The following is a 14,974-nucleotide window of genomic DNA, read 5'->3' as shown; positions in this document are numbered from 1 at the left end:
GAATACCGTCGACAATGTGCTCTACGTAATTGAATGTGTATCGGGCCGACAGGATACCTGCGATATCTCCGTCAAGGTGACAATCCAGTTCTTGGGCTTAAATAACGAGCAAATCATCGATGAGTATCTTATGTGTCAATCGTTTGTTTTTGACCAGGTGGATATTTTACTGAAAAAAATGTCAGAGAGGACAGGAAACTTACGCTACGCCCAGCAAAGTTTCTAGTTTAAGGGGAAGAAAAAACTGTGTAATCAGAACATGCAGGTAATCGCGCGTGTGATTGTAACAGTAAAAGCGACCATTGTGTCCCTTGACAACTATGGCAGGGTTGGGGGTTAATGGGTACGGATAATCTAGTCCGCGAAAGGAACAGCGTCATTAAGGTGGGGTGGGACCGAAATCTTTTTGTGTAACTAGTTGTCTTGCTATGGTTGCACTAGAAGGATGCTAGAAGTTTTAAACTGTCAGTGAAGTCGGTTCAGGAAGTATTGTAAACATATCGAACGAGGCACAGACTTGAACGGCACAGGCTAGAGAACTCTCATGACCGTAACAACTGACCTTATGCGACTATTACGATCAGATACTTAAAATAATCAAGAAAAATAGGAAGGAAATGAATTGTTCAACCAGTACGTCGTAAGCATTATCAATGCCGCTAGATGTGTTTATCAACGTAGAACGAGCGTAATTAAATGTATGCCCTTCATGTTATTGAAATGCTTATGCAAAAATGTCTCATTACGGCAAGCCGGCATGATTGTGCCAGTCCGAGTAATTACTCCACTCACCCATCTGAGCTATTGGCACACTTACGAGGTACTGGTAAACGCAAGCGGACAAAGCCCCTATTGAGTTTAAATGTGTAATTATCTGGGCGCAGTATCCTTGCTTGCACATTTACATGCCGCGTATTTGTCAACCAGATCAAGTAGAACAGGGAAGCCAGAAGGAGAGAAGTCAGCTAAACTGGTTACATCAACTGTACATACCTGATGTGTCAAAGTTAGGTTCAACCATTATTCAGTCCCAGGAGACTCGAAAAGCTCGGCATGTTTGCTTCCGCCTCTCAGCTCTTGGTCGGCTCACCTATCTTCTTCGTGGTCGTCGTCATGGTTATTGCCCCCCATTGCCATAATTCAGAACCCGTTACCATAAGGAGAGTACGGCCATGTACCCACACACGTACGGGCTGATACAGATACACGTTGCGTAAACACGCATACATAGAAACACGTTATAAGGAGGTTAGCAGTAAAGGGTGATGACTGCTTCGAACGACGTCTACTGGTTCCTGTCGACCCAAGTCTGGCGATGTCTCGAGAAGGAAATGCCCATGTTGGCCAGGATTCGACCAATGGCTGACAGCCGCAAGCTTGCCTCAAATTGCGTCTGCTCGAATTCCGTTCTGCGGGTTTGCGGAGTCCCTCTACACTTCAGGTGATCCGCCAGATCCCTTCGGTTCATCTGGTACTCGTACTTCGCCATGAATCACGGAGGTGTTATTACATACATTACTTGGAAAACCTGAAAGGGATAGCAAGACCGCAGAAAGTCAAAGAGTAGATAGAGCGGAATCTTACCGCTTTTGCGGCTTTGCTGTCATGTCCTTTAAATATTCCCTAGCTGGCTCATTCACTCACTGCAGAACTTATCGGGGACTTTGTCTAAAACTGGCACTTTCGTTACGAATGTCTTTTGCAAACAAGAGGCGGTGGCTGCGATCTTGTATGTTCCGCTCTGTTCTAGCGGCGTTATAATGACGTGTCTTAGGATAGCTTCGCGGCTGGTTGAGGGTGAGACAAATTGAAATTGGCGGTAGCGGACTCCAGATCTTAGGATCGTCTAGGAAAACGGTAAGCAAGGAAGTGAAGTAGCTACGAAGATAGCGAGCTCGGCTGCTTTAGGCAATACGCTGCTAAGCTGTAATGCGGACACTGACATCGCTAGCGACTGGATTTAAATTCGTTCCGCTAGACGTCCAAACTAGCCCAGTTTTGTCGATGCCAGGCAGCAAAAATTGTTATATATGTGGATGATTAGAGGGGCTATTTATTCGTCAGGTAGATAGGATCGCTAGATAAATATGTCTGTGTATTTAGCCATCTGTTCAGTGTGAACTTGCGTTACGATAACAAAAATCGACTAATTCAAATGTATTATACGCGCGTTCGGATGCTTGGCCACGTATGATGTTCTAAGCAATGCTCAACCCAATAATGCCTTCCGTGCTGATTGGATGAACAGAAAGAACGATCGGAACGTCATTAGATTTTCTTTGCTAGTCGTCCAGAGTCCACCCAGGACGCTCCGACGGGAATCAGACAGGAAGCTAGGTGTCAATAGAAAATTAAACGGGTGCTTTATGCTCTTTTTTATTACAGTCACACGAATACCAATCGTTGATATCATTGACTCTATGCTGGTCAATGCCTCGAGAAGTAACGAGACCAATGTTGCGTTGTTATAGCAATGACAAATCTAATGATGCCGTAGGCAGGTTTCAGGTTGTTAAGGTGACGAATCGATGAAGTGGGCCTAGGAGTGGAAAAATTTAGCGGACGAAAATATGTCACGGGTCAAGTGGTCATCACTGACAACAGCAGCTAGCTAATGTATGGTAATAATACGGAAACGAAAGGTTCAACAGAAAATGGTCAAGCGTAAGTAGTGCTTTGCTACGAATCTGGCGCTACCCACTGCCAGTTAAACGGGACGAGATGTCGAAGGAGCTTCAGAATCAGCTTCGGATTGGTGTTTGGGTAAAATGAATCGATACGAGAGGGAAATTATACATTCTTTTTTATTACTGATCAAATTCAATTTATGATCTGTGTAATTATTATTTCAGTGGACCGCCTGATTGCTGCCTTCGAACCACTGTAGTAAGGTTATCCGCCATCCGATACAGGCTGTATGTAGTTTGTGCTTTGTGAAGTGGGATCGGTCTGCAAAAGGGCGCTAGTACGGATGTCGGAATGCTTACGTCAAGAGACGTAAGGATATGCCAGCACTACGGGTATGCACTGTCACGGACTCGACTATCAGATGAGTCTGAATAGTTAGAATCGCATTAGTATGCTAATATTTACGTTCAATTACGTGGACTATTTGGCACGACAGCGTTCTCCGCTGAATCAGCTGAACTCTATCCGACGCTTTCTATTTGATTGTTGATTATACAGTTACAGACAGTTTCGAGTAGATGTGATAAAAAAACATTGACGTATCCGTTTGTGTTTACATAGTATTAAATAGTGCTACCTGAGCGTTTCGAGGGATGTTAGGAATAAGTATTGTTTTCAAAAACTTCGTGCGACTCTGCGATACGCGTGCGTCCAAACGGGGCAAACGGGGCGAAAAAATTAACAATGACGTTTTTACGTGTGTATCGAGCTTCTCTACACATTGCAATCATTTTGAGGATGAAAATCGCTAGTTACGATGTATACCTTCGCACGATCGTAGCGAAATGTCTTAAGATTTAACGTTTGTGTATTCCAAGATTCTAATTATGTGTCTGCACAGTATAAGTTAATATTAAATGTTAAGGCGTGCGCAATTATCCGAAATATAAATATGTTGCATTGAAGTGATAGTTACAAAACTGCGAAGGTATCCCGTTCTTTTTTGTAAGCCATCTGGTATAGCTGGCAAAATTTCACCAAATTTAGTTCATTTCCCATACACTTTACTTTTGCTACAGTAAAGATAATAGATTTGTATAAAACCCACGTATGGCGCGATAGGAGATTACCGGTCAAAATTAAGGTTCTTTGATTCTTAAGGATTCTTGAGGTCAAGATTAAGTTGGCCTTTTTGACCGTGCTTTTAATAGTCTCAATCCTAAGTGGAAACCAGCGCGTACATCGGTGGTTTTGTTTGTAAATCATCTAGCGTTTACACGATTTTCAGACATTTTGAGAGTAGTTCATGTTTTCCCAATTCCCCAGTTAACCCAATTTATATATATATATATATATATATATATATATATATATATATAAATTATAGCGGCAAGGTTGTTACACAAAGCGTCATAAGTGTGTCAAAAAATCCGTATCGGTGATTGATCGCAGAAGTTCTTTGGAGGTCACGAGGAGAGCCGGATGTAGAGAACACGTCCAGTGAACAAAAACCTATAGCTTTGACCAAGAGATGCCCCAGTTATATTACGCTGGAGAATGCGATTCATGTTAGTTACAGACACTACGTAGGCGCTGCAATGTGTAAATGAGCTCAATGCAGAGCGCAAGAGCGATTGGTCTGGCGGCTTTTAAAATACCGAGTCGCTGTGCAGCACTATCTGATTAGGGTAAGTCGAGGCCATGTAATAAGGCCGAAACGCTAGTGAGACGCAAGACGATATATTTTTTTTTGTTAAAGCACCGACGTATAGATGCCGTTCTAGATATTATTTATGGTGCTGAAGCATTTGAGTCAGCGTTCTCTAACTGCACTATTCGCTAAATGTGTCCTTCTCTTCCGTCGCTGATTCTGGGAGGATCCCGTTTTAGCACCGCTCTAAAGGAGAGCCTTTTTTTTCATTGAACATAGAGCTGAGGGTTGATTTGTTGTAGCCTGTGTCTTTGCCTCTTTGTCTTATTTTGTAACCCACTTATACGCTTGAAAATTTTAGCTCCGTTCCAATTCAAGCATCTGGCCGTTTGAGGTCTTAGTTTTTTCAATTTCTCCCCTTTCCTCGCTGAAGAGTGTGCTCTGCTTTAATTCAGGTCATATCGCCGTACAGCGTCGTATGCGATGCGCAAGTCACTTGGTCCTTTCTAAATTATATGAAGTTTGGGAATAGCTCGTCAAATCCTGACTGATTACTCCTTCAAAGTTCTCCTGTACCCTTGTTTCATTTGCGGTATAAATCTCCTCGTCCAGGCTGCGACTTTTGCTGTATTTACCCATCTTTTCTGAAATGAAGATATTCTTATTGCTTTTCTGTCAGCTAAGCTTCTCATGCAACTATTTTTGCCTTCCAGTTGTTACGATGCCATCCTACACGTGATCGTGGAAGTAGGAGAGTCGAGGTGGCTTAAATTGTTTTTTCATCCGTAACGAGCACCCGTTACGTCCTTATTGTAGTTTTATTTTTATAGGCTTCGACCAAGCGTAGATTATTATAGGACATTGCACTGAAGCAAGTAGCAACCTTTTTGTCCCTAGTATTCAATCTACTGGATTTTGGTATCAGCAACATCCCCTCCTTCTCCGTCGCTTTATGTGCCTAGTTCTAGTTAAACCCTGGTAAGGTCTTACTGCCAGGCACCTAAACACCTTCTCTGGTTGAAGTGGATCCCTTCACCTTTTTTGGTTAATAGGTGAAATGGATTCTGTACTTTCGAGTGCTAGCTCCAGTTAAAGCTTGGCACCAAGTTTTTTGGGACCGAGTTGTTGTTTTGTTTCGTCTAAGCCCTGGCAGTGATCACCAACGCTAGGTTATCTTTACAACTTACTGTTTTTACTTTTTCGTCATTAACAGCCTAAATGCATAATTTGTCGTAAGCGATGTTTTACAAGATGGAACCCTGTGGCGCTTCTGCCGTGACCAAAACCAAGCAGATAAACCTGGGGTTTAGCCACTTCTCCTGTGTCCTTTGGGCTTGCCTTACGGCAAGAAAAGTTGATCGACTTTTCCTAAACTCGAACTGGCTTTCTCCGGCGCTGCCCTTTCTCTATTAAGATAGTCCGTTGATTCAATGGGCCCTCCAAAATTACATAAAAGAAGATAGTAGCGTCTTTCCACTCTTAATCAGTGACCTTCCCGTGAATGTTCAATTGCTACCCATCCGAAAATTTTCTGCTAGTTAATGATCTCGTACGTTGCAGGCTCTGGTGGCTTACCCTTCGTTCCCGTCACCTCGCACAGCTCTCCTTCCGCCCACCTCCATGAATTCTCACGGCTTAATTCAGTATTGTCTTGCACTTGAATTGTTTCCCATATTCTTTGTCTTGACCCATAAAAAACATAACTTTGGCCGTGTCTTTGATTAGTTGACGTAAAAGTTTAGGTGATGCTCTACCCAGTCTATTTGGAACTGTTTTGCAGTCTTTCATTTTACGGGTTGCCTTCCTTTTTCTTGGTACGCGTCTCATTTTCTCTTTCGTTTGCTTAATCACTTTGCACAGATTCAATTTACTTTCGGAAATCTCACTGAATTACCCTGTTAACGTCTTCGACCAACCTTGCCTTGGCACGCACCTTTCCTGCTCTTTTGCGAATTTTCTTACCTTTAGCGACTTGATAAAAAGATGTGCTGAAACCTTCGCAGTCCTAAAAGCAGCTACCGCCATCTCCATCGTGTCTCTGTGTTCAATGTTTCGATTAGCTCCTACAGATTGCGCACTTCAGCAACTTTTTGTTCAACTTCGCAAGGTTTTAATGGAGACCTATCTCGGATTTTTGCTTGTTTGATGTTTTGTGTAGATTCACTACCTCTCTTATTTTAGCCTTATAGATTAGGTTCTTGTAAGCGCTGAAGTCTACCAGCTCATCTGCAAATGTCTATCTCCTAACTTCCCAAAGTCAGACCGGTCAGACCATTACGACCGTATAGAATTTCTATACATATAAGGTAACCTTCGGTCCATTATGGACTATCCGAAGCTTTAATTAGTCGATAATGGATTGATTTGATTACAGTAATTCGAACAAAGCCGCCAATTTTTTCGGTCTCCTCGACAGTAACTTTTATATGGCAAATGGGCACGTTCTTGTAGTTATTGGTTGGCAAGTTTCTTACTACTCTGACCTTTTTTTTGCTTTAGAGAAGAGATTTATGTGGATTTTCTACCTTATACATTGTTCCCTAACAAGTCAAGTGCCTTTTAAAGGCTGACTCTTGCTTCTTCTATAAAAATTGACTTCACAAATTGTGACTAGCGCTCGTTTTTTCGTGTAGTTTCGTGCGTCGTAGTCTATGTTCAAAGAATTGTAGCAATGTTTTGTTGTCAGATTTGTCTTTGGGATAGTTATCTTGCCCAACGATTTATCAGAAAGAGCACTGCAATCCAGCCATTTTGGTTGCTTTGTGAGAGTCCTAAGGAATTCTGACAATTTTCTGTGCCAAAATCCTTGATCGCTGGAATTTCGGAAATGTCATTCTTTCTGGTTTATATATTTCTACTTCGGCCTATTTAATTCTATTCCTGTAGTGCCCTAATAGTACCAGTTTTTCGCTAACCCTATCAATCTTGCTAACGTTAGCCAGGTCTTTAGCTCGTTCGTGGAACTAGTGAGCCTTCTCAGGCCTGAGTGTCCAGTTGCATAAACGTTGATCTCTAGGGTTAGTACTCCTTTAAACTTGATCTTAACCACCCTACTCTTAAGCAAAGGTTTTCATTACCGATTTCGAAAACCCTTTATCTGAGCTACCACGCACCTCTGATGGATTACTTGTTTGAAATTTTGCGAGAGGCTATCTGTTCGAGGAGTGGCGGAACGCATTAATGCCAGTTAACTAGGACTATTGTAGTGAAGCACGTCTAGGGGCACCATAGCCAGCGTTGAAGTCAACCCCTTCTACCAACACCTTGTTTTTTGCAACAATTGTAGTTAGCCTTCTCGCTGAGAGGGCTGTCTGGACACTCTCGGGTCACTCGCGATTACCCTGCTCCAAGAAGCTTAAAAAATTTTTTAACACATCCTTTAATGCCTGACCGGGACTAGCTCTGATGTGTCTGCTCCAAGGATTCCTTTGCGTGCCACTTCCGTCCTCCTCCGGTCAGTTCTTCTTAAGCAAAAATGCTTTTCGTCTTTCTAGATTTAGGATCTGCATATATAAGACATCTTCTCCACCGAAGGTCTCAATTGCCAGCTGATCTGCCTGACGTTCCGGTTCTCGATCTTATTTTTCACCTCGTTCTTTCTTCCCTTCAAGGTGGCCACCATCTTTTTGGCTTCCTCTGCACTTTCGTCTTTGTCGTCACGGATATTTGGGATCTCGACCATGGTAAGGTCGTGAATTATCACGACCTGCTGGTGAAAACCTTCAACTTTGAAACTTTGCTGAACTATTTCGGTGTTTCCTCGCCTTGCTTTTTTTTGCAATCGTTTCTTTAGGTATTGCCTGGTAAGAATCGGGACTTATCTGTTCAAATATCATCCGCGATTTCTCCGCCTCGAAGGGGTTAATGTATATGCTTCCTCTCTTTGGTCATCAGCGTGATGCTTCTGAACTTCTGATTCTACATTTTTTTCGTTTTCTCCCTTTAAGTTCCTTCGTCGGAATCCACTAGTATCCACTTCGTAACCGAGTACCTTCTAAACACGTCTACAAAGCTTATTAGCCGATCAAAGCGCAAAAAATATTGTATGAACGCTGGAAGTACCGAATATGTTTAATTATATTAGAGCTACTCTGAAGTTAAATTTCGTATATGGTTTAGTTTTCCTGTCTGAGACTGACAGTGATCATAATTTTCATCCTAATGTAGTTGACTGGAAATTAGCCTTCACTGCAAATTCAACTTAATGCTTTACTCTTTTCTAGATTTGTGGTAAATTGTATATTTCGCTTGGAAAATTAGGGGCGGAATAACAATTAGTGTAGGCCGATAGTCTAATCTATACCGAAATGGAATCTGCTGCATAGCAATATATAACATTTGGACAAAAATGAGAACTTCACACTCGTGCATGATTAGGCCGCTGATGGAAAAAAAAAACAGTCAAATGCAGTGTTTTGATTTTGAATGACATTACGCAACCTTCTCTCGTTCTGCGTCTAGGACACATCGCGTCATCATGCTGCAATCGTGGTTATGGTAATAATGGTGCACGCATTTGTCCTGGTGCCAACATACGATTCGTAGACTTGGTTTTCTAGCAATGTATTGATTCGTCCACCCTTGTCTTCTTTCTTTCCAAGAAATCCTTAACAACGTTTGGCCAGTTGATTTTCCAAATAACAACAATTACTTTTGAAGCTACTGAATCATTTCAATTGGCCCGTGAATGACACGAAGCTATTCGTTCGTTTGCTGCCTCGTCTCAAGATCCCGTATACTTGATCGGTCCATGCTACCACGACTTGTACGAGGTCGAGTAACATACGACCGAAATCGAGGCGAAGTCATCCTTTTTAATACAGAACAGAGACGGAATAAAAAATTGCCGCTGCAACGGTAGCGACCGCGTGAACCCTATCAGCTTAGCGCAAAGACAAGTCGATCCGTTCCTTTTGACCGAACGTAGAGTGCGAGTAGCTACTTGCTGGTCAGCGGAGAGCGCGTCAAAGGAGGGAAGTCCTTTGAGAGCCAAATAGAGCAAGCATAGCCTGCGGCATGCTTTACACATAGGACGAGCGGCAAACTAAGAAGGTAAAAAGGGTGGACCAAACGAGACAAGAAGGTACCGAAGAACGAGCCCCGTGGCTAGGTAGCGTGAGATGTTCGGTCAAATGTGTGAGAAGGAAAGAAAAATGAAAAGAACACTAATCAGGACCACACGGAAAGCCGACTACGATAAGGGGCTCGCGGCGTTTTACCAGATAAAGAATCGCAGCTAGGTAAAAAGAGCGGTAGCAGAAGAAAATCGAGGGCTGAGGGTTGCGTGCGTGTGTTGGTGGTTGCTGCTGGTCGCAAAGAGAAGGATTCGATATACCAACACCCGTATACACACACGAATTCCAGCTAACAGGTGGAGGGAAAGAAGATACGAAGCAGAAGAAAAAATAAGAGAAATGGAAAAAATTGGGAAACAAAAGGACTCTCCTTTTCGAAGTCTGGCCGCTAGAAAGTTGGTGTTGGGACAACCAGTGACCTGGACACCCCTAGACCGAGGTGTCGACTTCTAGATCTTCTTATCCATTTCGTACTTTGTTCCACGCACGGAAAGCGAGGAAAAGAGGAACTTCCTTCAATTTCAAAGTGGCTTCAAGTCGTAGAGGTTTGTTGAAGGCAAAGAAGTCAGTGAACTCTATGAACACCCACTGGAATCGTAAGAGAAGAGCAAAGGATTCAGCAAAGGAGTTAATAGTGTGTATATAGATGGCTCTTCAAGTAGCCACAGCTAGCCGTATGCGTGCTCATATACGGTTGTCAACAAAAAGGCGGCAAGGGCGCCCTGTGTTGTGCCTTAACTATGTTGGTAAGTTGGGTAAGAGCAGAGGAAGAGTATAGCACAGGGAGAACGGGGGTTGGTGGTATGAAAAAAGATCAGCGCATGAGAGTACACGTGGTTATGGGCTCAAGTCAGAAGCGAAGGCTGGCAGGCAGAAGGCTGCCAGCCTTACGCCTATGAGTATTGAACATAAAAAATAGGGCGACGGAAAACGAGATGAAGTTGTGCCACAGCGTGACCCCTGCCACTGCAACTGGCGCAAGCTACTGGCACGAGAGAAAAGACCTCTTTGTATGAGATACGGGAAGGGTAACAGAACTATTAGTCTCAGAGTAAAGAGTGTACTTACACTGAAGCTTCTATTCTGCGCCTCGTTTAGTTCTTTCGTTATTCTCTTGCCGTCATGTTTTTTCTTACTCTACATGAGCAGTAAGGTAGGTACGAAGTAGCAGCAGAAGAAGGAAGGTGATGTAGAAAGCCCTCGTTACAGGACGAACTGCCATACCGATTAGATCTAACTCACGGGCTTAGATATTCGGTTGGAGAATGGTGGGATATGGGAGGTACCTAGAAGGAGAGAGAGAGAGAGCATGTGCCAACTCATTCGTTCCGGCCTCGTGCTTCGCTAGATCCTCCATATCGTCTGCTCCATTCGTCTTCTCTGCACGGTTCTCGGCGGTATCGTCTCGTTGGTCCTTGATACCGCCCGATGCGAACACCTAGCCTGACGCTTAGATCAATTGCCGAAATAGCAGAGACAGCTGGTGGACGGCGGCATCGACATTGACATACACAGTGACGCCATATCCCGCAGCAGTAACAGGCCTACTCGCGTGATAAACTGTACTAACAGAGCCTAAGTAGTCCTGCGAGATTGGACACTAAGTGCATTGAGATCCTCAATTTAAACTTTAGCTAAAGGAAAAGCGTGTCTCTGTCCTCTCACCTGCTCGAGACCTGGAAGCCTAAAGAATTTTCGAAAAAGGAGGCGACGATCCCTACTAGTAAGCGAGAATTAAAATTTAGCCTTATGATAGAACGACTTCGATCTACGAATTAAATTTAATATCCCAGGTTTGTTTAAAACGGTGATATTAAGAAGAGACTCATTAAATATACGCATAGACAATGGTTCAAGGAAATTCAGCACACGTCATATACAGGCATAACTTTTTACTTATTACAACACAATATGTGCAATTACAGTAACGGTTAACGCGCAATCGTGCCGTACTGCATTTTGGCTGCAGGTACCACGTGTTAGTTCCATCAGAGATATCACAAACTTGGAAAGCTTTACATAAGGTTAAGCGAGATTCGGGGCATAAACGCATAAAAACAAGATGTATTGGGATATAAGGTTGAAGGGCGAGACAAACTTGGTCGTTTCTGTGCACGCAGCTTACCAGCTCGTAACTGTGAACTTTGACTGACCGCTGGACGCTTTTCTTTTCTGGTTCGGGGAAAACTAATGATTTGACGAACGGTTCTCTAGGCAGGATTGGGAGGATTATCGTTATGATTTCCCCCGTCGCAGATTTTCGGTTGGTCGCTGTTCTATTGGCTATGAAAAAATAGGTTTCAGAAGTGTATTTCCCTAGAAGCGATCTTACCGAAGGCAACTAGCTTAACATACTTTTGGTTAAATACTCTGTTCGGGTTTTGAATTTCCCCTTCGGGTGCACTGCTACATTCAGCTGTATTAGCTAGTATATAAATGTTATGACGTTACAATTTGTTGTCTGCTGTGAAGAAAGGCTATCGCTATATCGGAAACCAATTTCAACCTAACATACACTCGAATGTATTTCTGGTCAAAGTCGATTCGATGTGCTGCTGCTACCTCTGATGGAAGTCCGTCTGAACGAACCAGTCAGACCGGTTGCAGCCAGCTAATTTAACGAAAACATGATTGGCAGCAAGGAAAAGAGCCGGGAGCATGGAAGTCCTTTGAGCAGCTGGCGTCGAGCTAAATATCCGGCGTGCTTTTACCTCCTTTTCATCATCATTATCTTCGATAAATATGTTGGCCGTAGAGCAAATGGAGGCGGTTACTTGCCGATGCACCTGTGAGCAAGCTGTTATAGTCGTTCGATGAAGACGACGGACCGACATCGTGTCAGCGTTAGCACGGGAGGCGAAGACGAAACAAGGCCAATGATGACTGGGACCGAATGGAAAAACGCAATAGCATATGGCGATCCAACGCTGGACACATAGCCTAAGGCTACACGTTGAAGCGATTAGGGGCAGGTAGGGCGAGCAAGCTAGAGGTAGGCTCGTAAATACAAACGAAAAACTATACCTTTGTAACAAAAGGTTAGACTAGATGTTCTAGTGGCGCGAAAGCCGTTGAACATAACCCTTCATAGCAGAACTGTCGTTTTATCTCCGCTGTCCTCGTAGATCGTGATAATACGATGATGCGACAGGAAACGATGCAAGATGTCAAACCGCTAGAGTTCGTTCGTATCTGCTGCCAACTTCCCGAATTATCCGTCTGTTCATAGCCATTTGTATGGGACTGAAGCATAAAGTACAAAAGCTGCAAGCCCAGTTCAGCTGGAGCTCACACAGTTGTTAATCCCAGGCATATCGTTTATAAAGAAGGACAAAAAAAAAAATGTATGTGGCCTGATGGTCGTACTGGCAGCGTAAGGTTTTAGCGAGTTTTGTCTAACCAACAGTTTGTTTATCGATAGGGATTACAAGTAATAGTAACAATGATGAGCTTGTGAACCTTGTATCCATAACGTGGTCGACCGCTGAAAAGCGGCCGACCACGTTATGCGGCTAGTCTAGAATGCAACGATAACGTGGAGGAAAGAAACGAATCAGATATGCCCACTTTTGAACCACTGTATCAGATCATAGTGGCACTATTATTAAAAACATCAAGCCTAACTGGTAAGTAACAATAATCGTTCGAAAGAGGTGCACCGTGTAAGCTTTATCGTATGTTTATATCGTACCACTATTTTTTCATTCGATTTTCTTTGAAAATTAAATGTTTTCATGATATCGATAACGGGGAATATCATTGCATTTACCTCTTTTAAATACAGAACATACATACATACATACAGTATGTTTGGAATGAGCTTCATGTGACATTACTACCTTTAGTTATTTCCCAGGAATAATCAAGGACACCTACGAATGGCTCTAATTAGATACATTTTTACCTCCTGAGCTTATGCTGTCTCACCGGTTACTATTATTTTAACGATATTTGCAGCAAATAAGTGGGAATTTGTGAATTGTTAGAGTCTTTCGAAGCGTACCATTAACCCAAATGTATTGTGTGTATTTGTCTGCCGTAGAGTTATAGTCTATCGGGAACTAACCCCCTTAGCACCCCTCTACCCTTCGTTCGTCGAAATCGTTTTGGACGATTTATGAAATTGGCATCGTTCTACTACTACTACTACTACATTGAGAGTGATTTATCAGTGGAGACATTATTAGCAAACACTTTCAAACCGTCGATAAACGTCATATATTAACGATTACAGGCGCGATGGTCTGCTGCAGTCGGCTTTTAGCATTCATATTTTAACATCATCGATTAAGGAATCGATGGTGTTTAGATAAGCTTGACTGACCTAAGTATTTCGTTACGGTTTTACGCGTTGCCGTACGTAAAGCGTAGAAATAGTACGTGGAGAAGCAGAAAGCACTAATGATTAGATTGTTTCTTCTAAACAAGTGTCGATCATCACGTGATAATGCTCAAATGTTTCATGCTTATCGGTATATAGTTGTCAGCATCGATCGTAAAATCGATTTTTAAGAACTGCAAAAAGAGACGTTTATCTTCTATAATGTTAACCCCCAGAGCATAGTAAAAAATCATCGACCGCTATGTGCAATATTACGCTTTGTCGTCAACTTAAAGGAGGCTGAGCTCGATGGCACCGTGGAACACTGGAGAGGTCTGTTCCTCGGTTAAATCTCAATTTTCGGGGGCAAATTCTCGGAAAAAAGCTCACGATGCGTTCAAACGTGTTTCCCAAAGGAGGCATCGGATCGAAAAGCAAAAGTTATAATGTGGCTTATGATTTCCGCCATATGCACTGGGATGAATGGCACATTTTGCCCAGCGGCCACCGCAGCAGCTTGAACATGCTAAGGTTATCGAGAGTAAAATGCTGTCTCAGATATTGGGATGGCACTATGGGGTGCCTTGTCATGGGGCTCGGAGTATCTCTGGATTACTCACTGCCCGTGACACACAAATATGGCCGTAACCTGCTAATCCAGCAGAACTCAACCCCATAGAAAAAAATCCCTGGATAATCGTAACCAATTTTGAAAGGACAGTAAATCACAAATGTTTTAAATCTTCGTAGAAAATTACTAATATGTGACAGCGATAAATTGCATTAGAAAAATGCTTCAGAAAGTCACAGCAGTTACCACTTCACCAAATACAATTACAGCAGATCCCTTGCCAGCTGTTTAAAAATGCTTGCCGTTTCCTTTATCAAAATAATGGAATTTCCGTAAGTTAGAAGTTTTTTTTCTGCGTAGTGAATTCTAAAAGTTGAAATCGTTTGACTAAATTTATTTGGATTGATTTGTTTGAGTACCGACTTTATATATTTAATTCTTTTCCATCATACTTTGGTATCACAGAAATAAACGATACAGATTGACGATTACAGTCCACTTGATTCCCTTTGTTACGACATTATCTGCGGCATAATAGTTACTGTTACTGAAAATGTTTTTACTACTAGCGAGCGACTGACCGTGGAACAAAGATAGGCAGGCAGGCAGAGTTTCGTAAGTGATGAACGGACATCAGCATCGTTTCGCTCTTTTATGCAGTGAACGTCTATAGAGGACAGACTGCACCTTCTATGACCGTTGCCGGAGAAGGCCCTCGTTCCGAATCG

The 14,974-nt window shown here is 42.8% G+C and overlaps 1 protein-coding gene across 7 annotated transcripts in view; it reads left to right on the top strand.

The window, feature by feature from the left end:
- The first annotated feature begins 2,824 nt into the window (after positions 1-2,824).
- Positions 2,825-14,974, top strand: part of LOC111261893 (diacylglycerol kinase delta) — a 102,799-nt gene continuing 90,649 nt past the window's right edge. For 5 of the 7 annotated variants that reach the window (XM_086968879.1, XM_022835733.2, XM_022835730.2 and 2 more), the window contains exon 1: positions 2,825-3,020. In XM_086968879.1, the coding sequence (XP_086825005.1) occupies positions 3,006-3,020 (15 nt within the window). In that variant the 5' untranslated portion in view covers positions 2,825-3,005. The remainder of the gene's footprint in view (positions 3,021-14,974) is intronic. The other 2 variants (XM_022835737.2, XM_022835734.2) reach the window with 2 other exon arrangements.

The sequence above is a fragment of the Varroa jacobsoni genome, unplaced genomic scaffold, assembly GCF_002532875.2.
Source record: "Varroa jacobsoni isolate VJ856 unplaced genomic scaffold, vjacob_1.0 scaffold_609, whole genome shotgun sequence".
NCBI classification, from domain to species: domain Eukaryota; kingdom Metazoa; phylum Arthropoda; class Arachnida; order Mesostigmata; family Varroidae; genus Varroa; species Varroa jacobsoni.
This window is presented reverse-complemented; position numbering and strand designations above follow the sequence as displayed.